At 42.2% G+C, this 27,276-nt stretch overlaps 1 protein-coding gene across 5 annotated transcripts in view; it reads right to left on the reverse strand.

Annotated features, from left to right (window-relative positions):
• The window catches only part of LOC143764762 (C-Jun-amino-terminal kinase-interacting protein 4-like), a 951,487-nt gene that overhangs the window by 633,038 nt on the left and 291,173 nt on the right, over positions 1-27,276 (reverse strand). For all 5 annotated transcript variants that reach the window (XM_077250696.1, XM_077250698.1, XM_077250699.1 and 2 more), the window contains exon 9: positions 7,951-8,005. In XM_077250696.1, coding sequence (XP_077106811.1) covers positions 7,951-8,005 — 55 coding nt within the window. The remainder of the gene's footprint in view (positions 1-7,950; positions 8,006-27,276) is intronic.

Below are 27,276 nucleotides of genomic sequence, written 5' to 3' on the forward strand. Positions count from 1 at the left end.
CAGTACCTGGTCAAGTGGAAGGGCTATGGTCAGGAGGATAATTCCTGGGTGGTCGCTTCTGATGTTCATGCGGCCGATTTAGTTCGTGCCTTTCATGCCGCTCATCCTGATCGCCCTGGTGGTCGTGGTGAGGGTTCGGTGACCCCTCACTAAGGGGGGGGTACTGTTGTGAATTCGCTTTTTGCTCCCTCTAGTGGTTACTAGTTTTTTGGACACTGGTTTTTCTGTCATCCCTTTTATCCGCACCTGGGTCGTTAGTTAGGGGTGTTGCTATATAAGCTCCTTGGACCTTCAGTTCTATGCCTGGCAACGTAGTTATCAGAGCTAGTCTGCTGTGCTCTTGTCTACTGATCCTGGTTCCAGTAATTCAGCTAAGTCTGCCTTTTGCTTTTGCTATTTGTTTTGGTTTTTGTATTTTTGTCCAGCTTGTTCCTAATCTATATCCTGACCTTTGCTGGAAGCTCTAGGGGGCTGGTGTTCTCCCCTCGGACCGTTAGACGGTTCGGGGGTTCTTGAATTTCCAGTGTGGATTTTGATAGGGTTTTTGTTGACCATATAAGTTACCTTTCTTTATTCTGCTATCAGTAAGCGGGCCTCTCTGTGCTAAACCTGGTTCATTTCTGTGTTTGTCATTTCCTCTTACCTCACCGTTATTATTTGTGGGGGGCTTCTATCCAGCTTTGGGGTCCCCTTCTCTGGAGGCAAGAAAGGTCTTTTATTTTCCTCTACTAGGGGTAGCTAGATTCTCCGGCTGGAGCGAGTCATCTAGAACCAACGTAGGAATGATCCCCGGCTACTTCTAGTGTTGGCGTTAGGAGTAGATATATGGTCAACCCAGTTACCACTGCCCTATGAGCTGGATTTTTGTATTCTGCAGACTTCCACGTTCCTCTGAGACCCTCGCCATTGGGGTCATAACAGAGAATGTTCAGAGAAATAGTTACTGGACTGTATAAAAAAGGAGTTTGATTAGTGAACGTCACAGGCCACCCTAAATAAATGTGTTTTTAAGGAGCGACTAAAACTGTATAACGTTAGTCCTGATTTCTTGGGGTAGAGCATTCCAAAGAATAGGTGCAGCTAGGGAGCCACGAGTGGGAGGTAAGGATTAGTGCAGATGTTAATCGAAAGTTGCTTGCGGAGTGTAAAGAGAAGGTATGTGCCGAAATGAGGGAGGAGCTGTAGGGGGGCAGCACTGTGGAGAGTTTTATGGATGAGGACAAGCAATTTAAATTGGATCATATAATGAACGGGCAGCCAGTGCAATGACTGGCACAGAGTGCAGGCATCTGAGTAATGATTAGCCAGATAGATGACCCCGGATGCTGCAGTAAGAATGGACTGGAGAGGGGAAAGTCGAGTGAGGGGGAGGCCAGTTAGTAGAGAAATACAGTAGTCAAGGCAGGAGTGGATCAGGGCAACAGTGAGGGTTTTTGCTGTTTACATGGTGAGAAAGGGTCAGATTCTAGAGATATTCTTCAGGTTCAAGCGACAAGAGACTGTATATGAACAGAAGATTGGCATCAAACATAACACCTAAAAAGCACATGTTGTCTGGATGTTATTGTGGACAGGGGGACGTCCGATCTAGGGAGGTACATAGACAGCGGTAGCAGAATAAGTTCAGTTTTGGAGCGGTTGAGTTTCAGATAGAGAGCGGACATGATGTTGGAGACTGCAGACAGTCAGTGGCGTTCTGTAGTACAGCGGGGGTAATGCAAGTGACTATTTTCTCCATACCAGAGGTGTTTTGAAGCAGTCATCACAAACAAAGGCTTTTGTACAAAGTATTAATTAAATTTCAGTGCGTGTTTAATACTTTTTCCCTGTGCCATTTCTCACTATTACACATAATTTATAGACATCTGTGGATTGATTTCTTTGCCTTTGAGGATTGGATGGGATGTTACCGACATCTGGTCAGAATTCAAAGTCTGTAGCGTCTTTAGGAATATATTTACTTAGAAAATTAGTCACGTGTTCAATACTTATTTCACCGCTGTATGTCTGGGTCTTTGTCAGTGCTTTTCTCTACTCTTTCCCCCTCCCCTCTTCAAGGACTTTAATAGTAACTGTAAACTGATCCTTCAGTGAGCTATGATTTCCTCTTTCTAAGACCAATATGGATTTGAGCAGTTTTTTTTAAGTGTTTTCCTTTTTAAAGGGAACCTGTCAGCAGTTTGGGCCAATATAAGACACGGACACTGCCTTTCAGGGTTTATCTACAGCATTCTATAATGCTGTAGATAAGCCCCTGATCCAACCTGCAAGATAAGAAAAATAAGTTTTATTATACTCACCCGGGAGGGGAGGGGGGAGTTCCAGACTGATGGGTGTCGCAGGTCCTGGTCCGGCACCTAGCATCTTCTTACAATGCCACCCTCCTGCTTGCTTCATCGCTCCTGGAATGTCGCTACCTCGCAGGCATACCTATCTGCCCTGTTGAGGGCAGAGTAAAGCACTGCAGTGCTTGAGTATAATAAAACATATTTTTTCTTATCTTGCAGGTCGGATCTGGGGCTTATCTACAGCATTATAGAATGCTGTGAATAAGCCCTCAAAGGCAGTGGTTGTATCTTATATTGGCCAAAACAGCTGACAGTTTCACTTTAAGTGGATGATGAGGAGTCGGCTGGAGGAAGAGGAGTGGTGAAAGAAGCAAATTTCTCTAATAATATATATATTACATAGATGCTTAAATTCACTTGCAATTTTGTTTTCGGCAAAGTTTGTTGAAAGGAAAGCAAAAACTTAAAAGAGTTTGGTTTACTGCTTGTCAACATTTTCTTAAAAGGACACTGTCAGCAAGTTTTTACCCTCAAACTATTTATATGTGCCTGTAGCTCTTCTAATGACAGTCCAGCATTGTAATGTGTTGTGACGTCCGAAGCCAATCAGCAGCTAATCAGTTGTAACCTTTTAGGTTTCTTTAAGAAAGGAAGGGACATGGCACTGACATTGCAGGAATGCCACCAGTCCAGGAGGTAAATAAAGTGTTTTTATTTTATGATGGGCAGTGGAGCTATTAGAGTTAATCTATCAGCAGGATTTCCCACCACAAACTACTGTATTTCTATATGAATGTAACTCTTTTAAAAACAAGTTCAGTAATAACCTTTACATGACCAGTCTCTTCTCCATTACTGAGAAATCAGCATTTGAATTAGGTTACGATCACACTATCGGTACAGTGCCTTGAGAAAGTATTCGGCTCCCTGGAACGTTCAACCTTTTCCCACATATCATGCTTCAAACATAAAGATACCAAAATGTAAATTTTCCGTGAAGAATCAACAAGTGGAACACAATTGTGAAGTTGAACAAAGTTTACTGGTTATTTTAAATTTTTGTGGAAATTCACTGAAAAGTGGGGTGTGCAATATTATTCTGCCCCTTTACGTTCAGTGCAGCAAACTCACTCCAGAAGTTCATTGTGGATCTCTGAATGATCCAATGTTGTCCTAAATGCCTAATGATGATAAATATAATACACCTGTGAGTAATCAAGTCTCCATATAAATGCACCTGCTCTGTGATAGTCTCAGAGTTCTGTTTGAGGCACAAATAGCATCATGGAGACCAAGGAACACAACAGGCAGGTCCATGATACTGTTGTGGAGAAGTTTAAAGCCGGATTTGGACACAAAATGATTTCCTAAACTTTAAGCATCCCAAGGAACACTGTGCAAACGATCATATTGAAATGGAAGGAGTATCATACCACTGCAAATCTACCAAGACCCGGCCGTCCCTCTAAAATTTCATCTCAAACAAGGAGAAGACTGATCAGAGATGCAGTCAAAAGGCAAGAGGCAAGAGGTCGTACACTGCACAAATCTGGCCTTTAGGGTATGTGCACACGTCAGGATTTTGTCAGGATTTTTCATCAGGTTTTGTAGCCAAAACCAGGAGTGGGTGATAAATGCAGAATTGGAGCATATGTTTCTATTATACTTTTCCTCTAATTGTTCCACTCCTGGTTTTGGCTACAAATCCTGATGAAAAATCCTGACAAAATCCTGACAAAATCCTGACGTGTGCACATAGCCTGAGGGTATGTGCACACGTTGCGGATTTCTTGCAGAAAATTCCTGAAGAAAACCTGAAATTTTCTGCAAGAAATCCGCATATTTTTTTTTGCGTTTTTTTTCCGTTTTTTTCGCGTTTTTTTAGCATTCTGCAAGCGTAATTAGCTTGCAGAATGCTAAAGTTTTCCAAGCGATCTGTAGCATCGCTTGGAAAACTGACTGACAGGTTGGTCACACTTGTCAAACATAGCGTTTGACAAGTGTGACCAACTTTTTACTATAGATGCAGCTTATGCAGCATCTATAGTAAAAGATAGAATGTTTAAAAATAATAAAAAAAATAAAAAAATGCCTATACTCACCCAGACATCTCCTCAGCGGCCGTCCGGCTCCTCTTCCTATAGCTGGTCTGTGCGCACAGGACCTCCCGTGACGTCACGGTCACGTGAGCGGTCACATGACCGCTCACGACCAATCACAGGACCGTGACGTCATTCGGCAAGGTCCTTCAGCGCACACCAGCTACAGAAACCGAACGGCAGCGTGCAGTGGAGGCGGGAAGACACCGAGGGTGAGTATAGGACTGTTTTTTATTTTATTTCTTATTTTTTGACCACTTATATGGTGCCCAGTGCGTGGAGGAGAGTCTCCTCTCCTCCACCCTGGGTACCAACCGCATATAATCTGCTTACTTCCCGCATGGTGTGCACAGCCCCGTGCGGGAAGTAAGCAGATCAATGGACCCCTAGGTGTGCGGAATCCCTGCAATTCCGCATTTTTAATGAACATGTTGCTTTTTTTTCCGCTATGCGATTTTTTCGCGGAAAAAATCGCAACATTTGCACAAAAAATGCGGAATACCCTGTAAATAATAGGAGGCTTATGTAAGCGTTTTTTTTCGCGTTTTTATCACGTTTTTATAGCGAAAAAACGCAAAAAAAACGCTAACAATCCTGAACGTGTGCACATGGCCTAAGGGTATGTGCACACGTCAGGATTTTGTCAGGATTTTCTCAGGATTTTGTCAGGCTTTGTCCTCAGGTTTTGTAGCCAAAACCAGGAGTGGGTGATAAATGCAGAAGTGGTGCATATGTTTCTATTATACTTTTCCTCTAATTGTTCCACTCCTGGTTTTGGCTACAAATCCTGATGAAAAATCCTGACAAAATCCTGACATGTGCACATAGCCTTAGGGTATGTGCACACGTTGCGGATTTCTTGCAGAAAATTCCTGAAGAAAACCGGAAATTTTCTGCAAGAAATCCGCATTTTTTTTTTTGCGTTTTTTTTCCGTTTTTTTCGCGTTTTTTTAGCATTCTGCAAGCGTAATTAGCTTGCAGAATGCTAAAGTTTTCCCTGCGATCTGTAGCATCGCTTGGAAAACTGACTGACAGGTTGGTCACACTTGTCAAACATAGCGTTTGACAAGTGTGACCAACTTTTTACTATAGATGCTGCCTATGCAGCATCTATAGTAAAAGATAGAATGTTTAAAAATAATAAAAAAAATAAAAAAATGCTTATACTCACCCAGACATCTCACCGGCGTCCGTTCCGTATAGCTGGTCTGTGCGCACAGGACCTCCCGTGACGTCACGGTCACGTGAGCGGTCACATGACCGCTCACGACCAATCACAGGACAGTGACGTCATTCGGCGAGGTCCTTCAGCGCACACCAGGTACAGAAACCGAACGGCAGCGTGCGAGGAGGCGGCAAGACATCGAGGGTGAGTATAGGACTGTTTATTATTTTATTTCTTATTTTTTGACCACTTATATGGTGCCCAGTGCGTGGAGGAGAGTCTCCTCTCCTCCACCCTGGGTACCAACCGCATATAATCTGCTTACTTCCCGCATGGTGTGCACAGCCCCGTGCGGGAAGTAAGCAGATCAATGGACCCCTAGGTGTGCGGAATCCCTGCAATTCCGCATTTTTAATGAACATGTTGCTTTTTTTTCCGCTATGCGATTTTTTCGCGGAAAAAACCGCAACATTTGCACCAAAAATGCGGAATACCCTGTAAATAATAGGAGGCTTATGTAAGCGTTTTTTTTCGCGTTTTTATCACGTTTTTATAGCGAAAAAACGCGAAAAAAACGCTAGCAATCCTGAACGTGTGCACATGGCCTTAGGCTATGTGCACACGTCAGGAGTTTGTCAGGATTTTGTCAGGATTTTGTCAGGATTTTGTCAGGATTTTGTCAGGATTTTGTCAGGATTTTGTCAGGATTTTGTCAGGATTTTTCATCAGGTTTTGTAGCCAAAACCAGGAGTGGGTGATAAATGCAGAAGTGGTGCATTTGTTTCTATTATACTTTTCCTCTAATTGTTCCACTCCTGGTTTTGGCTACAAATCCTGAGGAAAAATCCTGACAAAAACCTGACAAAAACCTGACAAAATCCTGACAAAATCCTGACAAAATCCTGACGTGTGCACATAGCCTTATGGAACAGTGGCAAGAGGAAAGCCATTTCTCAAAGAAATCCATTAAAAGTATCATTTAAAGTTTGCACCAAGCCACCTGGGAGACACACCAAACATGTGGAAGAAGGTGCTCTGGCCAGATGAAACCAATATCAAACTATTTGGCAACAATGCCAAACGATATGTTTGGCATAAAGGCAACACAGCTCATCACCCTGAACACACCATCTCCTTTGTCAAACATGGTGGTGGCAGCATCATGGTTTGGGCCTGCTTTTCTTCAGCAGGGACAGGGAAGATGGTTAAAATTGATGGGAAGATGGATTGAGCCAAATACAGGACCATTCTTGAAAAAAACCTGTTGGAGTCTGCAAAAGACCTGAGACTGGGACAGAGATTTGTCTTCCAACAAGACAATGATCCCAAACATAAAGCAAAATATACAATGGAATGGATCACAAATATACGTATCCAGGTGTTAGAAGGGCCAAGTCAAAGTCCAGACCTCAATCCAATCGAGAATCTGTGGAAAGAGCTGAAAACTGCTGTTCACAAACGATCTCCATCAAACCTCACTGAGCTCGAGCTGTTTGCCAAGGAAGAATGGGCAAGAATTTCAGTCTCTCGATGTACAGAACTGATACATACCCCAAGCGACTTGCAGCTGTAATCGCAGCAAAAGGTGGCACAACAAAGTTTTACGCTAAAGGGGCCAAATAATATTGCACGCTCCACTTTTCAGTTTTTGAATTTCCACAAAAAAGTAAAATAACCAATAAATTTCGTTCAACTTTACAATTGTGTTCCCCTTGTTGTTGATTCTTCACCAAAAATTTACATTTTTGTATCTTTATGTTTGAAGCATGATATGTGGGAAAAGGTTGAAAAGTTCCAGGGAGCCAAATACTTTCGCAAGGCACTGTATTTGGTCAGTATTTTACATCAGTATTTGCAAGCCAAAACCACTTAATAGCTAAAATCAATCAGTAACCGAAGGCCGGGGTCACACTTGCGTGTGCAATGCAAGAAACTCATGTGAGTCCCTCACATCTATAACCGGCACTGCCGTCGGCACTCGGGACTGGAGCGTGAGGCTGCATAGACATACATGCAGCTGAATGCTCTGGTCCTGACGGCAGTGCCGGGTATTGATGCAAGAGACTCGCGCGAGTTTCTTGCATTGCACACGCAAGTATAACCACGGCCTTACAAAAAGTCAGTGGGTATCCCAGACCTCAGAGATGTGCAGGGTCCTGTCCTGCCCTGCACCAATCAGATAATTCAATGACAGACAGGAGAGCAGCTTTCTCAGTAATGGGAAAGGACACTGTTTCAGTCTTCTCCTCAGTCAGAAGAAACTGCCTTCAGACTAAGATGAACACACTTTTTAGCAAGATTTGTTCTTGCTCAAAAAGTGCTTTCTAGTCCAAAAGTACGGATAATGCATGAAAAATGGAAATACTTGCATTACAAATTACGGATTTATTAAGCTTACTGTGCATCTCTCAGTTGTGCGTTCTCAACCATCAAAGCATCTACCGGATTACCACCTTGATAAGAAAGAAAAATATAAACATTATAAGCATACAGAATAACACTGCTAGACATATACACTCCCAGACAGAAGTTATGTCGCTTATCCATGTTAGGCCTCTTTCACACTTCCGTCTTTTAGCTCCCGTCAAAATCCGTTGATTTTTGAAAAAACAGGATCCAGCAAATGTTTCTGCTGGATCCTGTTTCTTCCCATAGACTTGTATTAGCAAAGGACTGTGATGGATGGCCATCCGTTATGCACTGGATCCCTCAGATAATTGCTGTCTGTCAGGCGGAGAAAACGTTCAGAGGAACGTTTTTCCTGCACGTCAGAAAATCGCTCAGCAACGGGTCCTGCGCTGCCCGTCGTTGGCTATAATGGAAGCCTATGGGCGAAGGATCCGTCGCTGACTGTGAAAAGCAGGAATCCAGCGACAGATGCCGTCTTTTCAAACTGAGCATGCAAGGAAGAATTTCCCGTCAGGGAAATTCTCTCTCGCTCTCTCTCTTTTTACTATTGATGCTGCCTATGCAGCATCAATAGTAACAAGATATAATGTTAAAAATATATTTAACCTGACGTTAAATTCATCCATTGGTTTTATAAATTATTCTTTTGAAAGCTGAAACCCTCCAAAATGTGGTTTAGACTAAGAAAATAAATTGGCATTAATGCAGAAATATTGATTATTTACTGGACACAGAATGGTCAGATTTTGGCAAGACAAAAGTTGTGTCGCCCACGGAAAGTAATGTTATATTCAAACAAATAATTAAATTAAAATACAAATATATGTTGCATAACATTGATGAATAAAGTTGTGGTGCTATTAGAGTCATATTTAATATTTTGTGTGACTTCCATGAGCTTGAAGGACTGCATCCATGTGTTTCAACAATTATTCATACAATTTATTAATGAAGTCATCAGGAATAGCAAAAGAATGCAGTCTTACATGCCTCCCAGAGTTCATCTAGATTCTTTGGTTTTGTCTTCCAAGCTTCCTCTTTCATACTACCCCAAAATGTTCAATGATGTTCATGTCTGGTGACTGGGCTGGCCAGTCCTTGAGCACCTTGATCTTTTTTGCCTGGAGGAACTTTGATGTAGAGATGGATGTATGAGATGGAGCACCATCCTGCTGCAGAATTTGAACCCTTTTATGATTTGGAATATAAGGTAGCTAATACTTCTTGATATTTTAGGCTATTGATATTGCCTTCCACCTTGTAAATGTTTCGCACACCCCCATACTGAATGTAACCCCAGACCATGATCTTTCCACCACCAAATGTAACTCTTTTCTGGGTGTATTTTGGATTCACACGGGCTCCAGTAGGTCTCCTGCAGTATTTGCGGCGGCTGTGGTGTAATTCTACTGAAAATTCATCAGAGCAATCCACCTTCTGCCACTTTTCCAGCATCCATCTGTTTAGCAGGCTGTGGGACTTTACAAATGCCACATGTTTTTTTATTTGCCTTTTGTTTAGTGCTGGCTTCTGGGCACTGATTCGACCATGGAGGCCTTTTCGAGGCAGAATCCTACAAACTGTTCAAGTTAACACAGGGACTTGAGGTAACCAGGCCTGTTGGAGCTCTGCTGCAGTAGAAGAGGGGCTTGCTTTGGATTTTCTAACCAACAAACATTCCTCCTGAGCAGTTGCCTAGCGGGGTCTGCCGGACCTGGGCTTGTCAAACATTTCCAGTCTCTTCAAATCTTTTTTTTAATTATTTGTACTTAACGCTCAGACACATTAAAGGTGCCAGTCACCTCTGGAGTGGATCTGGTCTTCAGCCTCTTGATAATCCAGGCTTTGGTCGTAGGGTGGATTTTTGGCATGGTGTCAGAGCTCAAGTTGCAGTTCAAGTGAAGGTCTGGGGTGCTGGGTTTCTTTTCATACACACTAATTAACCGATCATTTACTGAGGACAGGTGAGGATGTAAACTAGGATTGGGTGTATTATATGACCAGGCGACAAAACTTTTGTTTTGCCAAAATCTGACCATTCTGTGTCCATTAACTGATCAATATTTCTGCATTGATGCCAATTTATTTTCTTAACCTAAACCACATTTCGGAGGGTTTCAGCTTTAAAAATAATAATTTATATAACCAATGGATGAATTTAACGTCAGGTTATACGCTTTTATTTATATAACATGGATAAGCGACATAACTTCTGTCACGGAGTGTATACATACATATATGAGACTATATAGCTACCGCAAAAAAACACACAAAAATGGAAGAAATTGTTTAAGGACCATTAGCACAGTGCAGAAGGTATAGCCGAGTAGGCATTAAACATGATGAATTTTAACCCATTAGAAAACAGAGTTTTGCACTTCATAGGCTACTCCGGGAAGATAAAAACAATTGCATTGTCCCTGCCCTCATACACTATACATATGAGATACCTAGTGCACTTTAATTATATTTAGAACTCTTGCAATTCTGTGTGACAGGAGCTGCTCCTCACTGCTCTCCCCTCCCGTCTGAGACATTACAGCAGTGTGCAACATCATGCTGTTACCATCAGCAAGTGTGCTGATAATAGCTGTTGCTCTGCAGAGAACAGGAGAAGTGGCCACATCCCCTCTTCTCAGGTTGTCTGTTACTCACAGGGGAAGTTGCACACTGGTGTGTGATGTAATGTCCCAGACAGGAGAAGAGAGAAGTGAGGAACAGCTACTGTCACACGAATTACAAGTGTTATAAAGATAATTAAAGTGCACTGGCCATCTCTTCTTTATTGTGTTAGAAGGCTGGGACAGTACAACATTTTATCTTCAAAGTACCCCTTTCACTCCTCCAGTAAAATTTCCCATTCAGAAGACATGCATACTTGGCCAAAGTGATCATGCATGTAGATACAGGGATTGAGGCATGTTTTTTTAAAGTATATAGCCAGATTTATCATTTTCCTGCTTTGGACTTCAGAATACAGCCACACTTGTTTTGATGCTGGGTGTAGCAGTATAACTGTGGGATGTTTTTACAATTCATTATGTGGCTATATTCAAATGCATCATTTTTATACGTTTTTTTATGCAGCCAAAATCTGCTCTCTTGGCAGTAAAAACGACAAGTCCAAAATGCACTCTTTGCAGTGTTTCTGCCACTTTTTGAATGCAGGTTACATATAGGGGCTTCTCAGGAAAATCAGAATATCATCTTTAAGTTAATTTATTTCAGTTCTTCAATACAAAAAGTGAATCTCACATATTATATAGAGTCATTACAAACAGAGTGATCTAATTCAAGTGTTTATTTCTGTTAATGTTCATGATTACGGCTTACAGCCATTGAAAACCCAAAAGTCATTATCTCAGTAAATTAGATTAACAAAAAACACCTGCAAAGGCTTCCTAGGATTTTAAAAAGTTTCCTTAGTCTGTTTCAGTAGGCTCCACAGTCATGGGGAAGACAGCTGACTTGACAGGTGTCTAGAAGGCGGTCATTGACACACTCCACAAGGAGGGTGAGCCACAAAAGGTCATTGCTAAAGAAGCTGGCTGTTCACAGAGTGCTGTATCCAAGTATATTAATGGAAAGTTGAGTGGAAGGAAAAAGGGTGGTAGAAAAAGGTGCATAAGCAACCGGGATAACCGTAGCCTTGAAAGGATTGTTAAGAAAAGGTCATTCAAAAATTTGGGGGAGATTCACAAGGAGTGGACTGCTGCTGGAGTCATTGCTTCAAGAGCCACCACACACAGATGTATCCAGGACATGGGCTACAAGTGTTGCATTCCTTGTGTCAAGCCACTCATGACCAATAGGCAACGCCAGAAGCATGTTACCTGTGCCAAAGGAAAAAAAAAAAAGAACTAGTCTTTTACTCAGTGGTCCAAGGTGTTGTTTTCAGATTAAAGTAAATTTTGTATTTCATTTGGAAATCAAGGTCCCAGAGTCTGGAGGAATAGTGGAGAGGCACACAATCCAAGCTGCTTGAGGTCTAGTGTGTAGTTTCCATAATCAGTGATGGTTTGGGGAGCCATGTAATCTGCTGGTGTAGGTCCACTGTGTTTTATCAAGACCAAAGTCAGCACAGCTGTCAACAAGGAAATTTTAGAGTACTTCATGCTTCCCTATGCCGACAAGTTGTTTCAAGATTGAGATTTCATTCTCCAGCAGGACTTGGCACCTGTCCACACTGCCAAAAGTACCAGTACTTGATTTAAAAACAACAGTATCACTGTGCTTGATCGGTCAGCAGACAAGCCTGACCTTAACCCCATAGAGAGTCTATGGGGTACTATCAAGAGGAAGATAAAAGACACCAGACCCAACAATGCAGACGAGCTGAAGGCTGCTATCAAAGCAACTTGGGCTTCCATAACACCTGAGCAGTACCACAGGCTGATCGCTTCCATGCCACACCGCTTTAATGCAGTAATTGATGCAAAAGGAGCTCCGACCAAGTATTGTGTGCATTTACTGAACATACACCTCTGGATCAACATGTTATGGCATGTTAGGTTAGGCTATGGGTTGAACTAGATGGACTTAAAGTGTTTCCTCATAGTTTGTAAGCTTGCGAGCAGGGCCCTCATTCCTCCTGGTATCTATTTTGAACTGTGATTTCTGTTATGCTGTAATGTCTATTGTCTGTACAAGTCCCCTCTATAATTTGTAAAGCTCTGCGGAATATGTTGGTGTTATATAAATAAAAATTATGATTATTATTTATATTCTTTCAACCTTAATAACTATGGTACTATGTTACACTTCAGTCAACATTTCGGATTTTAAAATCATTTTTTCAAGCTAGTGTTATAAAGTATTCCAATATACTGAGATAATGAGTTTTGTGTTTTCATTGGCTGTAAGCAATAATCATCAACTTTAACAGAAATAAACAAGTGGAATAGATCATTCTGCTTGTAATGACTCTATATAATAAATGAGTTTAATCTTTTGTATTTTAGAACTGAAATAAATTTACTTTTTGATGATATTCTAATTTTGTGAGAAGCACCTGTATGTGCTTTGTCTATAGCACATGTTTAAAGGGAATCAGTCACCTCATTTATCGCATATAAGCTGCGGCCACCGCCAAGAGGAGCTTATCTACAGCATTCATACAGCAAACTTATCAAATACACAAACCTGTAAGACAGAACAGGGCTGGTAGCTTCTGGAAACTTCTCAATGTAGCCTCAAGTTAAAAGTTGATGTGAACCTCCCCCATAGATGGGCTGATCCCAGGACACAGGGCAATAGACTCATGTTTTTGCTGGGTCAGTTGATGGTGACCTGCGAAAGGTTGGGATCTTATGCCGAGGCGAGATCCCGGTGACCATGCGTATTGTTAGAAGCAGCCACGTGGGTATGCATTGTATCCCTCATCTGCTGGATACATTGAACTCATCCAAGGACTATTTCTATATTTCCCTGGCGTCGGATTAACAGGTGGTGCCCCCAAATCGGCTCCCTTTGTGTGGACTCATTAACGATGCTGTAGCATTACCCTCATTTGTGCTGCCCAGCTCCCTGTTCTAATAAATTGTTTATCGGCTTGGTGTCACTTACTGCTCTGTCGCATACCCCGTCACACATAGTTTATCTACAAATTGATGAAATGAGGTCTGAAACCAACTCAGGTAAGATATGCAAACAACATAGTAGAGTGCAGACCACATTATTGGCCTATGGGCATCTCATACTCTTCATCCCTTTTTTAAAAAAGTTCAGAATTTTTTTATAAGTCTCTAATGATTCAGAGAGCTGTCTACATCGAATGAAAACTACAAATACAGACCTGAAATTCAAACTCTCTTTGTGAGGAAGAGAACTTGAACTCTAGTGTCACTGTCATGATAGGACTGGCGAGTAAACTGGGACCAGGGGCACCTTTCCTGGCCCTGTCACTAGGGGGCGCCCTAACTTGCCCTGTTCCCCGGGATACCTTAGATGGCAAGGATGCCGGGGCCTCCTCCCTTGCCCTGTCTCTTAGAAGCAACCCTGCAATAATCCTTTTCCTCCACCGGGGAAGAGAGGCACTGCTGTGTACCGCAGTACACCAACCCGGTAAACAGGGGAACCAAGACAAGGGTAAAAGAAAACTCCACTCACACAAAATATACTCTCACAAATAACAGAGGTATTCACCAGGGTGTATAGGAAGGAAGGGGAAGAAAATGAAGCAGGTAAGGATGAAGAATTTCAAAGTGAATAAACCAAGCGACAGTCACACAAACTCCTCCAGCTCTCCAAACACCAGCTTCTCCCTCTTCAGATCTTTGCAGCAAGTGCTAACTCAGACAAGGATCTGCCCAGCAGGCCTAGCTTTTATAGGAGAGAGGGGTGGTTAACCGAGCACAGCTGAATGTATGGATTTCTCATGGCCGATTAACTCCTGTCCCGCGGAAAGAAAACAGACATTTAATAGACCGGAAAAGTGATTCTTCTCAGCGGCGAAGCAGGAGCCATCAGACACCGCAGTCTTCTGGCTCTGCTCTGTTGCGGTAACTCTGACAGTCACCTATTGGAAGCAGCAATCCTCAGGGTATGTGCACACGATGCAGATTTAGTGCAGAATTTTCTGCACAAAATCTGCACAAAATCTGCATCTTCTGGCAGAAAACACAGCTGACAATTCCTGCGGTTTTTATGCATTTTTAGTGTGTTTTTCATGCGTTTTTCGTGCGTTTTTTGCAGTGCAGTTTTGGTGCAGTTTTTTAGTGCGTTTTTTGTGCCTTTTTTGTGCGTTTTTTATGCTGATTTGTCAGCTTTTTTTAAAGCTAAATAAAGAGATAAAGTTTTAAAAAAAAATTACGTGATAAGGGGTTAACGTCACCTTGACATTGTATGGCTACGTTCACATTTGGTTTGCGTCGGGAGCAGGTTCGCATTTGCGTTGTTGGGCGCAGCGACACGACGCAACCAACAACGCATGTACACAACGCAGCGTTTTGCGACGCATACGTTGTCATAAGATCCTACAGATTGGGAATTTCGGCCCAGGGAAAATGCTACAAGTAGAGTCCCCTGCGCCCTGTCTTGTGCGTCTATATGACGCATGTGTCGTAAAACGCAGTGCAACGCATATCGGTGCATGTCCATGCGCCCCCCATGTTAAAGATAGGGGCTCATGACGCAAATGTGAATGTAGACTAAGGTGACGTTAACCCCAGTTAATAATTAAGAGGCGTCTATAAAGATGCCTATACATTATTAACCCCTGAAAAAAAATTGGCGTAGGCTCCTGCCCAATTTTCATGTCCAGAAAGGGAAAGCCAGCGACTGCAGGCTGCTAATTTGTAGCCAGGGAAGGGGTTAATCTTCCCAGGCTATGAATATCAGCCCACAGCTGTCTGCGTGGCCTTACTGGCTATTAAAATAGGAGGACCCCAGAAAAAAAATGACATGGGGTCCCCCTATATTTTATAGCCAGAAAAGGCTACGCAGACAGCTGCAGGCTGATATTCATAGCCTAGAGAGGGGCCATGGATATTGCCCCCCCCCCCCCCCCGCTACAACTACCAGCCTGCAGCTGCCCCAGAAATGGCGCATCTTAGAGATGGCGCTTAGCCTCTCTCTTCCCACTCCCGTGTAGCGGTGGGATATGGGGTAATAAGGGGTTAACGTCACCTTGACATTGTAAGGTGACGTTAACCCCAGTTAATAATGGAGAGGCATCTATAAGACGCCTCTCCATTATTAACCCCAAATTGCTGAACACAAAAAAAAGACACAGGAAAAAGTATTTTAATATTCTAAATTTTACCATACTTAGAAATCCCTTGATGATCTGTAGTCTTTTCCGACGTAGTCCATTAATATCGAGTGTCCCATGACGATCTGCCATGGAGAACAGCCACACCAGGAGATGTGACTGCTCTCCATGGCTGCCAAAACACACTGACAGGAGCAAAAGCTCCAGGAGTGTGCCTGCACATGCGCGCGAGTTTACCGGAGTTCAATGAACTCCGGGACTCTCGCTTTACGGCACTGCTGCGTGAGAGATTTCACTGCAGTTCAATTGCCGTAAAGTGAGCTCCCGGAGTTCATTTAACTCCAGGAAACGAACGGGCAGCTCCGATACACTGCAGGAGCGATTAACTCCTGCAGTGTATCACCGGAGGACGTCGTGGGTGTATTACGACGGAAAAGTTTTTTGTTTTTTTTTTTATTTGGGGACAAGGATGATCGTGGATGGTGGCCTTCGGGGACGTATGTGGTGAGTATGTACTACATGTTATATGTTGTATGTAATGTATGTTTTATGTGTGTTAGTGTTTTTAACCCATTGTAGTCAGTCGCCTGATGATGGGACAACTCTCCCATCATCACATTTCGATGGGAGAAGTAGTCCCACCCGACGAATGACTACAATGAGTCACTACTGACAGACAGACACACACACAGACAGAGACACACACACACACACAGACACTATACATACCATATGCCTCACATCGATCCCCATCCGACAGTACGATTCCGCCCACACACTTCCTCCACCTCACTGACGTCACTTCCGTCTGCTGCAGTTTTGACACCCAAATACTGTAATAGCATGTACAGGTGGCTGATCAGGGATGATGGCGCTATCAGTGCAAGTGCCTGCTCATCCTAGCCTTACAGAAGGATCTCCTGCCCAATATTGACTCAAATATTTAACTGTAAAACTCAAGGGGAAATGGTGCACCTTGTACAGACTCCCAATGGTGGGCAACCACATTACATTCTGAAGCAAATAAATGTCCTCGCTCCTCTATATTTTCTAAAGTAAATGACATTAAACTTTAAAAAATTTTCCTTGCATTACTTTTCACTGAACTCAGTGACACAGTTCAGTAGTATAGTGTATGTCTGAGGTGACACTGTGGATATTAATTCTGCTCAATCTTTATAGCGTATTGTTTGGATGATGGAACTTCTTGTGGGGGATAATGTTTATATAGTTGTTTTAAAACACACCATTCCCAATCATGTGGGATGCTGAAAATAGAGGGCGGATACATCCATGGAAATGAAAGCAAAAGTGTTCTTCGAAGGGATGACCTTCGTAAGTTGGAATAGATGACTGGAGTCCCTCAAGTAACTGTGTAGTTGGTCTACATGTGTCTGCATCACTATATCCACATAATTTGCAAGGTTTGATGTCAGGGACCCTATCCCTGAAATTAAGGGTCTCCCAGGGGACGCCCCAGAGGGAAAAAAGGGGGTGGAAAACAAACAGAAAGGGGAGGCCATCCCTGATGTAAAAATAGTACCAACAAATGTAAATGACATGGATACAGCTACCAATGGTTCTATCACAAAAAGTAACAATATTTTCAATTTATCCAGTTATAACCTATCCTTTACAGAAACCTCTCTCCTAAAGAAAGGCCTTTCTTTTTGCCCCACCCATAACACTAGAGACATAGATCTATTTATGGACTTCCAGTCCTTCATAAGAAAGCGAACACTTAAGCGACATTTCTCCAAACAAAACCCTATCCAGAGCACCAAAGTAACAGAAGATCCTATTTATCATACAGGATTAAAAGGAATGTCTAATTTTTACCCCTTCCAAAGTCAAGGCCACCATCTGAAAACTTTCATCTTGTTTCAAATGACCTGGACAAAATAATTTTGACATATAGAAGGGGGAATCCAATCTCACCCCAAAAGAAAAAGAGGCATTAAAATCCCTAAAAAGCAATCCAAACCTTGTCATCCGCATGGCAGACAAGGAGGGAGGAACAGTGGTACAGGACCGGGGGGAATATCTGGCAGAAGCATTTAGACTATTATCGGACCCCAAGACTTACAATAAGGTTGATAATACAATATAATAATGCAGTGATTACTTATAATGCTTTGATATCAAAAGCTGATATAGACAGAACATTCTGAATAAATCAGAGAAAAATTTCTTAAGAGTTGTCAATCCCCCGATTGCTTTTTTCTATCACCTTCCCAAAATCAACAAGGATGCTAAAAGACCCACTGGGAGACCCATAATTTCCGGGATAGGGTCCCTGACATCAAACCTTGCAAATTATGTGGATGTAGTGATGCACACACATGTAGACCAACTACACAGTTACTTGAGGGACTTCAGTCATCTAATCCAACTTATGAAGGACATCCCATGGAAGAATGCTTGAAAAATGCTTGAAAAAGACCTTATATGGTTGAAACGTCGCATCTGGCAAAATAAAGAATTTTTGATACTTCACCCGGATTGGAAGCTGTCCTTCATTGCTTTTTCGGTATGTACTTTCTCCATGGGGTCCAGCGGAACTAGGACTTGCGTTCAGAGATCTGATGTGCTGTCCGGTATTTTCTAATCTGTATCCCATGGAAGAACACTTTTGTTTTAATTTCCATGGATGTATCTGCCCTCTATTCCAGCATCCCACATGATTTGGGACTGGTGTGTTTTAAAACCTTCATAGACATTGATCCACGGTTGACACCTATACAAAAAGATTTTTTATGTGAAAGCATGCAGTTCATACTCCATAATAATTTCTTTACCTTTCAAGATACCCTATATCATCAGATACTTGGGACCGCGATGGGGTCGAAGGTGGCACCAGCTTATGCTAATTTGCCATCTTCGAATCCATTTTCATATACAGCAGTATACATGCACCCAACATCATCATTTACAAACGTTACATAGATGATTTATTCTTTATTTATAATAATTCAAACAATGATGTGGGGTCTTTCCTCAGGAGCATTGAAGATAACACCTGGGGTTTGGGTTTCACCCCCGTAGTAAACCCTGACACAGTTGACTTCCTTGACCTCCCTTTTGTTTTTCATGACAATATAAACATTCATACAAGAACCTACTTCAAACCTGTGGATGCGAACACTTATGTCCATTATCAAAGTGGACACTATACCAAATGGTTGAGGAATATTCCGCTCAACCAATACAAAAGAATCAAGAGGAACTGTAGTATGGACATAGATTTCATTAACCAATCAAAAGTTTTATCACATAGATTTCTTGAAAGAAGTTACCCAAAAGAATTGATCCATAGAGCCTTCTCTGAAAGCAAAAAAATAGAACAGATAGACTTAATCTCTAATAATATAAAAACTAAAAAAATCAGCATCTGATACGAAGTTTAGCTTCAATTTTATTACCACTTTTTCAGCCCAGAACAAGAGATTTTGTCTGGTTCTGAAACAACATTGGGGCATACTTCTTAATGATCCCATATTGGGGAAGTGTCTTCCCAGCAATCCCCTGATAACTTTTCGAAGGGCCCCAACATTAAAAAAACATGTTGGCCCCCAGCGTGGCCTAACACCTGATTTGAGCGGGTCGGCTTCTGGAGCTCCTTGCTGTGACCCTGCATTTATCCTGAAGATAAGATCTCTCTGGGAGCTGATAACGTGTGGTGTGGCTGAGGAAGGTCACCGGAGGTCGGCCCCGATGTGTGAAGTGTGCAGAGCTGCGGATATGGTCCAGAAAAGACAGCAGGTCGCTAAGGCAGGAGCAGTGACCCGGACCCAATATGGCACCGACAGCGTGGAGGCAGCTGAGAGAGCAGACACTGCAAATGCCTCATATGCAAAGAGGCCAGAGGTGGCTGCTAAGCTTGAAAAGTATGCCTGGGTGGATGGAGCAGGGAAGGAGACAGCTGAAGAGGAGGAGGAACAGGCTGGAGAGAAAATTAAAGTGCAAGGAGAAGGCTCAGAGGATTATACGGTACAGGGGGGCCAGAGGGGGAGGAAGGAAGGCAGGAAAATGATGATGTGGAGCAAGAGACTGTGGAAGATCCTATAATAGGGGAACCCACTTTGCGAGACATTTATGATCTGATCAGATCATGCAAAATTGCAATAACAACTCTCACTCAGAGTGGATGGGACTATAGCAGAAGTTAATACAATAAAGGCAGACATGACCAAAATGGATAATAGAGTGGGAGAGGTGGAGGAGAGAGTAAGTGTGCTGGAGGATCAACTCTCTAAAATGCAGAGGCCCCATACTCAGTGTCTGCAAACATGTAATGCTTTGATTTATAAGAATGATGATTTGGAGAATCGCTCATGGAGGAATAATGTGCAACTAGTGGGTATCCCTGAAAAGACTGAAGGAAATGACCCTACAAAATTTATTGAAAAATGGCTCCAGGACAACATAGGTGCTGATAACCTGTCTAAGTTATTTGCGGGGGAAAGGGCGCACCGCGTTCCTATGAGACCTCTCCCGCCGGGGTCCCCCCTTGTACTATCCTTGCTAGGATCCTGAACTATAGAGTCAGAGATGCCATATTGAGCAGTGAATCCAGGAAAAAGATGTGCACACTGTCACTGGGTTGGTGCAGGCATGAACAAAAATAGTCCAAGTATAGGAAAAATCAGCCACACTCAATTGGTTGAAAGTTCAGCAAACTGTGTAGTTTCTTTATTAACATATACAATAAACATCACCAGGTGCTTTTTTAGGAGGTAAATGGGTGGCGGACTATTCAATTCGGGTAACGTTTCGACCCCAGCGGGTCTTTATCAAAACCTCACTTATGCCAAAGAGGTAGAGGAGAGGAGAAACAGCCGAGTTCCCATAGGGCAGCTCTGGTGGAGTTGTGTGGAAGCGCGTCCACCAGGCGGACGCGCTTCCACACAACTCCACCAGAGCTGCCCTATGGGAACTCGGCTGTTTCTCCTCTCCTCTACCTCTTTGGCATAAGTGAGGTTTTGATAAAGACCCGCTGGGGTCGAAACGTTACCCGAATTGAATAGTCTGCCACCCATTTACCTCCTAAAAAAGCACCTGGTGATGTTTATTGTATATGTTAATATTGAGCAGTGCTCGTACAGCTGAGGACATGTGCATTAACGGCCAAAAGATTTCCATTTACCCAGATTACTTGGCTGAGGTGCAAAAGCAGAGGATGAGTTATGGAGAGGTTAAAAGGAGATTGAGAGACTTGAAATTGATTTATTCTACTCTATACCCAGCAAAATTAAGGGTTGTAGCCCTGGGGGCGCTTCACTTTTTTCCATCACCAGAAGAATCCACTAAGTGGCTGGACTTAAATAAGCAGAAGCTTACAGCTGACAAAGAAAGAGGGAAGTGAAAGGAAGATTCTGGAGATGAAGATGATGCTGCCTTATTGTTACCTCTGGACTTTGGTTTAATAGATGTTGCGGTTTTCAAAGGACTTATTGTAATAATCTTGTTCTATATGCAGAGGAGTTGGGGATGTGTTCTAGTTACAGCGGTTTACAGGTACTGAGGGAAGGGTAGCTAGACTCTGGACTACCTACTTTCTGGTAAGAGAGGTGAAAAACAACAGCAGATCAGTTATGGGTTACTGTGTTAATTTTTATTGGGGAGGGAGAAGGGAGGGAGGGGTTGGGGTCTATTGCTGGAAATTGGGACTTATAGCTTACTGGGAGCAGCATCCTATTTCAAGGGGTCAGTAATTTGTATTTGTGAGGCATTATGGTAGGAGACACAAAATTGTTAGTTGGAATATAAGAGGACTGTAAGAGGGTACTCGGAGAACGGCAATTATGGAATATGTGAGAAAATGGGGCCCGGATGTCATTTGTCTCCACATGGCACATTTACTTACAGAAAAGGTAGATGTGTTAAAAAGGAGGTGGATTGGGAAGTCTTATCACTCTACGTATTCTTCATATGCTAGGGAGGTTTCGGTCCTGATTGGGGCATCCACTCCTTTTGAGGAAATTGAGAGTCATGTAGATAGAGATGGGCAATATGTTTTGTTAGTTTGCTAAATTTATGGGCAACCATTATGTTTGACGGCTATTTACTTCCCACTCCCATATTCTGGGAAAAAGGCTCAAGAAATATTTGAATTGTATAAACGAGGTATGGGATTACCAATGTTAATTATTGGGGATGTCAATAATGTGATGGATGAAGGGCGGTACAGGTATAAGAAAGGTTTAGGCAAAGGCATTAAAAAACTGTCAGCGTTTGGAAATTATATTAAAGAATTGGGGATGGTGGACCTTTGGAGAGTGAGAAATGAGAATGTAGTCTGTTATTCCTGTTATTCTGCAACTCACGGCTCGCTTTCCAGGATTGACCTAGCACTGGGGAATGATTTAATGACACACATAATTTGTGGGATTGATTATCTCCCGAGAGTTATTTCGGACCACAAACCTAGAGAACTCTTAATCAAATGGACAGGAGGGAGGACTGGGCGGGGAGGTGGGTGTTAATTTCACCCCTTGTGGTTTGAATATATTAATATGGATGACATCAAGAAGGAGATCACAGAATACTGGCAGTTTAATGAGGATAGCGCTGATAAGCGGATAGTTTGGGATGCAATGAAAGCTTTTCTGAGGAGCTTTCTTTTTAGGGAGATTTGTAGATGTAAATCGAAGACTAGGATGGATGATAGGGAGATCATTGAGAAATTAGAAAGAGCAGAAAAAGACATGTTGTCGGACCCATCTGAGGTAACTCAATGTAGACTAAGAGAAACCAAGGAAGCGGTTAATAAGTTGTATATGAAAAAAGCAGAGAGAAGAAGAGCTTTTCAGAAACCACAGTTTTTTGATGAAGGAGAAAGAGTGGGGCACTTGCTCTCGGTGGTAACGGTGACACAGAAAGAATCATCGTATGTGTACAAATTAAGAACAGATGGAGGTACTGTGTTGACAGATGTAGTGGATATTTTGGGTGAGTTTAGAAGCTTTTATGAGCAACTGTATTCATCTGGGTTGAGGGCTACATTGGGGGACATTGTAAACTTCCTGGGTGAGGCGAAACTTCCCAGGATAGGGGACTATGATAGGAGGAGGTTGGATGTACCTATAACGGAGGAGGAGATTAAACTTGCCATCATGTCAATGACTAATAACAAGGCCCCTGGAGCTGATGGACTCGCGGTTGAGATATATAAGAATTTATTGGATATTTCAGTGGCTAAATTAAAGATAGTCTTTGATGAGGTGCTACAGGAGGGAGAGTTGCCGGCATTCATGAGAGAGGCGATAGTAGTGGTTATTTTAAAGGAAGGTAAGGACCCGGAATTGGCGGAGTCATATAGGCTAATTTCGTTGCTGACGGCAGATGTTAAGATTTTGGCTAAGGTAGTGGCTAACCGGTTGGCAAGTGTGGTCCAGAATCTGGTTCATCCTGATCAATCTGGATGTATGCCAAATAAGTCTACAGCTATAAATTTACGTAGATTATTCCTGATCTTGCAGCTGCCATCGGACAACGAGGGTAATAGAGTTATAGTCTCACTGTATGCGCGTAAAGCGTTTGATAGTGTTGAATGGTGCTATCTTTGGGAGGTCCTGAAATCGTTTGGTTTTGGGCCGACTTATCTTGTGGGTGAGGTTGTTGTATTCTTCTCCGACTGCTAGGGTGAGAGTTAATGGTGAGTTGTCTGGAAGTTTTGGTTTATATAGGGGGACTAGGAAGGGGTGTCCGCTGTCTCCGCTGCTTTTTGCGTTGGCAGTGGAACCCCTAGCACAGACATTAAGGAATTTGGTTTTGGTTAGGGGGTTCCGGTATGCATGATAGAGGAGAAAATAGCCCTATATGCAGATGACATGCAGCTATTTTTAGAAAATTCTAGAGAGGCCTTGGAGGGTGTGATGAATATTCTCATGACATTTGGTGATATATCAAGTCTTGAAATCAATTGGGAGAAGTCAAATATCTTGATAGTGGATAAAGGGGGTGATGACATCCCAATATCAGGGGAAGGTAGTAAGCTGACAGTGGTTTCACAATTCAAATATTTGGGTGTTCAAGTGTCTATTCCTCTTTCGAGCTATGTTGATCTGAATCTGTCCCCATTGCTGGACAGGTTTAGGAAGAAAATAGGGGCATGGTGCAAACTATACCTTTCAGTGGTGGGAAGGATAAACGTAACTAAATTGCTTCTTATGCCCCAATCATTGTATGTATTGCATAATTCCCCCGTCTGGTTGCCCCAAAAGTGGTTTCACACCATTGACTCTATATTTCGAGACCTTGCTTGGGGGAAGAAACAGCCAAGAATTAGGCTGGAATTGCTTCAGAGGCCTAAAGATGGGGGAGACTGGCCCTTCCGAATCCCTGGATCTATTTTTTGGCAGTGCAGGGTCAGCAGATGAGAAGTTGGAGAGAGCTGAATGGACTGGGCTCGGTTTAACATATTTTGGTCTGGTTAGTGGGAAGGGACCCATTGGTTCAGGGATTGGAGGCTGGGGGATTCAGAAGGTTTGGAATGGCTTATCCTACCTTGACAATGATTTAAAAGTTATGGGAGACAATTAAAAAGGAAAGGGGAGTGGGACTTTTAACAAATCTTTCTCCAATATGGCACAATGAAATATTACCTGAATGTACTAAAATGGGGGAATTCAAAAATTGGAAAGCAGTAAGTATTCAATATATGGCTCAGATTCAGGATGCACAAGGACTTTTATCCTTTGAGGCACTGCAGGAGAGTTATGGGTTGCAGGAGACCTGTAGGTTTCAATATGGACAGATGAGACATGCCTATTTTTCGCAGAGCAAAACGGTTGATATGGGAATTTATAGAGATATTCTGGTAGACTATGTCTGTGCAACGGGAGGAACGAAAGGGGTAGTCTTGGATATTTATAGAGATTTGTTATATACCTTTCTTAATAGATTCCCTATTAAAGCAAAAGATAAATGGGAGGAAGAGCTGGGAAGGATAGAGGAGGATAAATGGGAGGAGATCATGGAGTATATTCCCCAATTATCATTAAGTGAGCCAGGTAAACTTTCGCAATTATATGTACTTGACAGAGTATATAAAAATCCAGATAGACTATATAAGGCAGGGCTGAGACAGACCTCCGAGTGTCCTAGGTGTCAATCCGAGGGGGCAGGGATTCTACACATGTTATGATAATGTACAAGATTTAATTCATACTGGTTGGATGTGGGAGAAGCAATTGGAAAATCGTATGGTTGTGCAATTGAAAGAGATCCTGTGATATATATTTTATATGTGGAAGAGATCAGAGTTCCAAATCATCATAAAGTGGCCATAGCTAGATTATTGTATGCTGCGCAAAAGCTAATTGCCAGGCACTGGTTGAGTGAGGTACCGCTGCCTCTGCAGGAATTTTATAGACAGTCTGATATGGTTATTAATATGGAAAAGGCTATTTATGAAAAAAGGAAAAGTGTGAAAACCTTTGAAACACTTTGGAAACTGTGGTTGGAGAAGAACTGATTCCAAGGGAATGTGGCTTTATTATGTAAGCAATGTATGCTATTGTCCTATAGATGCTTAAAGGGAGGGGTTAGGTAAGGGGGGTGGAACTGGGGGACAGTTTCAAAAACTTTTTGTAAACATGTTTATTCTCCTTTATGACACAATTGTGTCTGTTTGTCAACTTGACTACTGTTAATAAAAATTATCTGATTTTAAAAAAAAAAAGAAAGAAAAAAGATTTCAATCCCTCTACAAAAAAAGCCCAGACAAGGCTCCTATAGATGTGGCATCCCGAGATGCCTCTAGCATCATTCATGATGCAAAAACTTTTTCATCAGACAGTGGAAATTCAGATGAGTTTCAAATCAAATACCATTTGACTTGCCAATCCAGTTTTGTCATCTATGTCATGATATGCGAATGTAAGACATTATATGTGGGAAGGACAATGCAACAGCTGCATAAAAGAATAAACTCGCACAGGTATAATATAAAAAAAGGATTTTTTACAGCATGGCCTTTCCAGGCATTATGCAATATATTTATCACAACATAAGGATCTCCTTCAGGGTGATCCCTATTGATCATGTCCTCCTTGATAATCCTAATCGAGTCCAGACTCTTAACAGGAAAGAGATCTTCTGGATTCACAAGCTGAACACTATAAATCCCCATAGACTCAACAAAACAACTGATTTGTTAAATTGATTTGGATATTTCTATAGATTCTGCTCTGTTCCCCTGTAGAACCTCATTGTTCGTCTGTATGTTTTAACATTTGTTTTTGTTTATTTTTTTTACAAGGGGGAGAAAGGGAAGAAAAAAAAAAAAAAAGATTCTCAGAGACTTTTTTCAGTGTTTTTTTTTTCTACTGTTATCTCTTTGATTTCACAGACTCTTATGAAACTGCCACCAAATAAAGCAATCCAATCAAATCCGCCCACGGCTCAATGGTTCAAAACATCAGTAGCAGGGTCCTGACAAAGAATAAATTTTTTAATACCGTAGGTTCAAGCACTCCCCCAAGCTTGCAAAAGTTATTCATTTACTTAACTACTCTTTTTAATGTGTTTCTCTGTATTTAGATTTTTACATGTATGAGCAATGGTTTTAAGTGCTATACTCGATTATATTATATGATTATTTTGTGTGTTTTATGATGTACATATGTGTTTGAATGTGTTCAAGTCTGACTCCCCGCCCACTGGGTGTGGCGTTTTTTTGAAAGGAGGCGTCTCATGTGCCTTCTTTTGCTATAAATAAAAGACCATGTATGTGTATGTGTATAGACTGCCCTGAGGAAGTGGTGTGGTCACCACAAAACGAGTAGAAATAAAGTCTATTCTCTATTACTTGGACTTCTCTGGTATATTATCCTGACAGGCGAGCAGCGCAGTCTGATGCACCATTCTCTTCACCTAGCAAAGGATCAAAACCAGGAGTGTCAATCTTTTAATTATAGTTTTTCTCTGCATGTTCTGCTCCTAGTTTTGGTATACAAACAATGCCGAATAATACTGACTAAATACGGATGTATGAATAAGCACTTAAGCATAGGCTTAATTGCTACCAGATCTTTAAGTAAAGGTACCTTCACACGAAACGACTTTGTAACGATATCGCTAGCGATCCGTGACGTTGCAGCGTCCTGGCTAGCGATATTGTTTAGTTTGACACGCAGCAGCGATCAGGATCCTGCTGTGATGTCGCTGGTCGCTGAATAAAGTTCAGAACTTTATTTGGTCGTCCGATCGCCGTGTATCGTTGTGTTTGACAGCAAAAGCAACGATACCAGCGATATTTTACACTGGTAACCAGGGTAAACATCGGGTTACTAAGCGCAGGTTCGCGCTTAGTAACCCGATGTTTACCCTGGTTACCAGCGTAAAATGTAAAAAAAAACAAACAGTACATACTTACATGCGTCCCCCGGCGTCCGCTTCCCACACTGACTGAGCGCCGCAAAGTGAAAGTGAAAGCACAGCACAGCGGTGACATCACCGCTGTGCCCTGCTACTGCCGGCGCTCAGTCAGTGCAGGAAGCGGACGCCGGGGGACGCATGTAAGTATGTACTGTTTGTTTTTTTTTTACATTTTACGCTGGTAACCAGGGTAAACATCGGGTTACTAAGCGCGGCCCTGCG

The sequence above is a fragment of the Ranitomeya variabilis genome, chromosome 4, assembly GCF_051348905.1.
Source record: "Ranitomeya variabilis isolate aRanVar5 chromosome 4, aRanVar5.hap1, whole genome shotgun sequence".
In the NCBI taxonomy this organism is placed as follows: Eukaryota; Metazoa; Chordata; class Amphibia; order Anura; family Dendrobatidae; genus Ranitomeya; species Ranitomeya variabilis.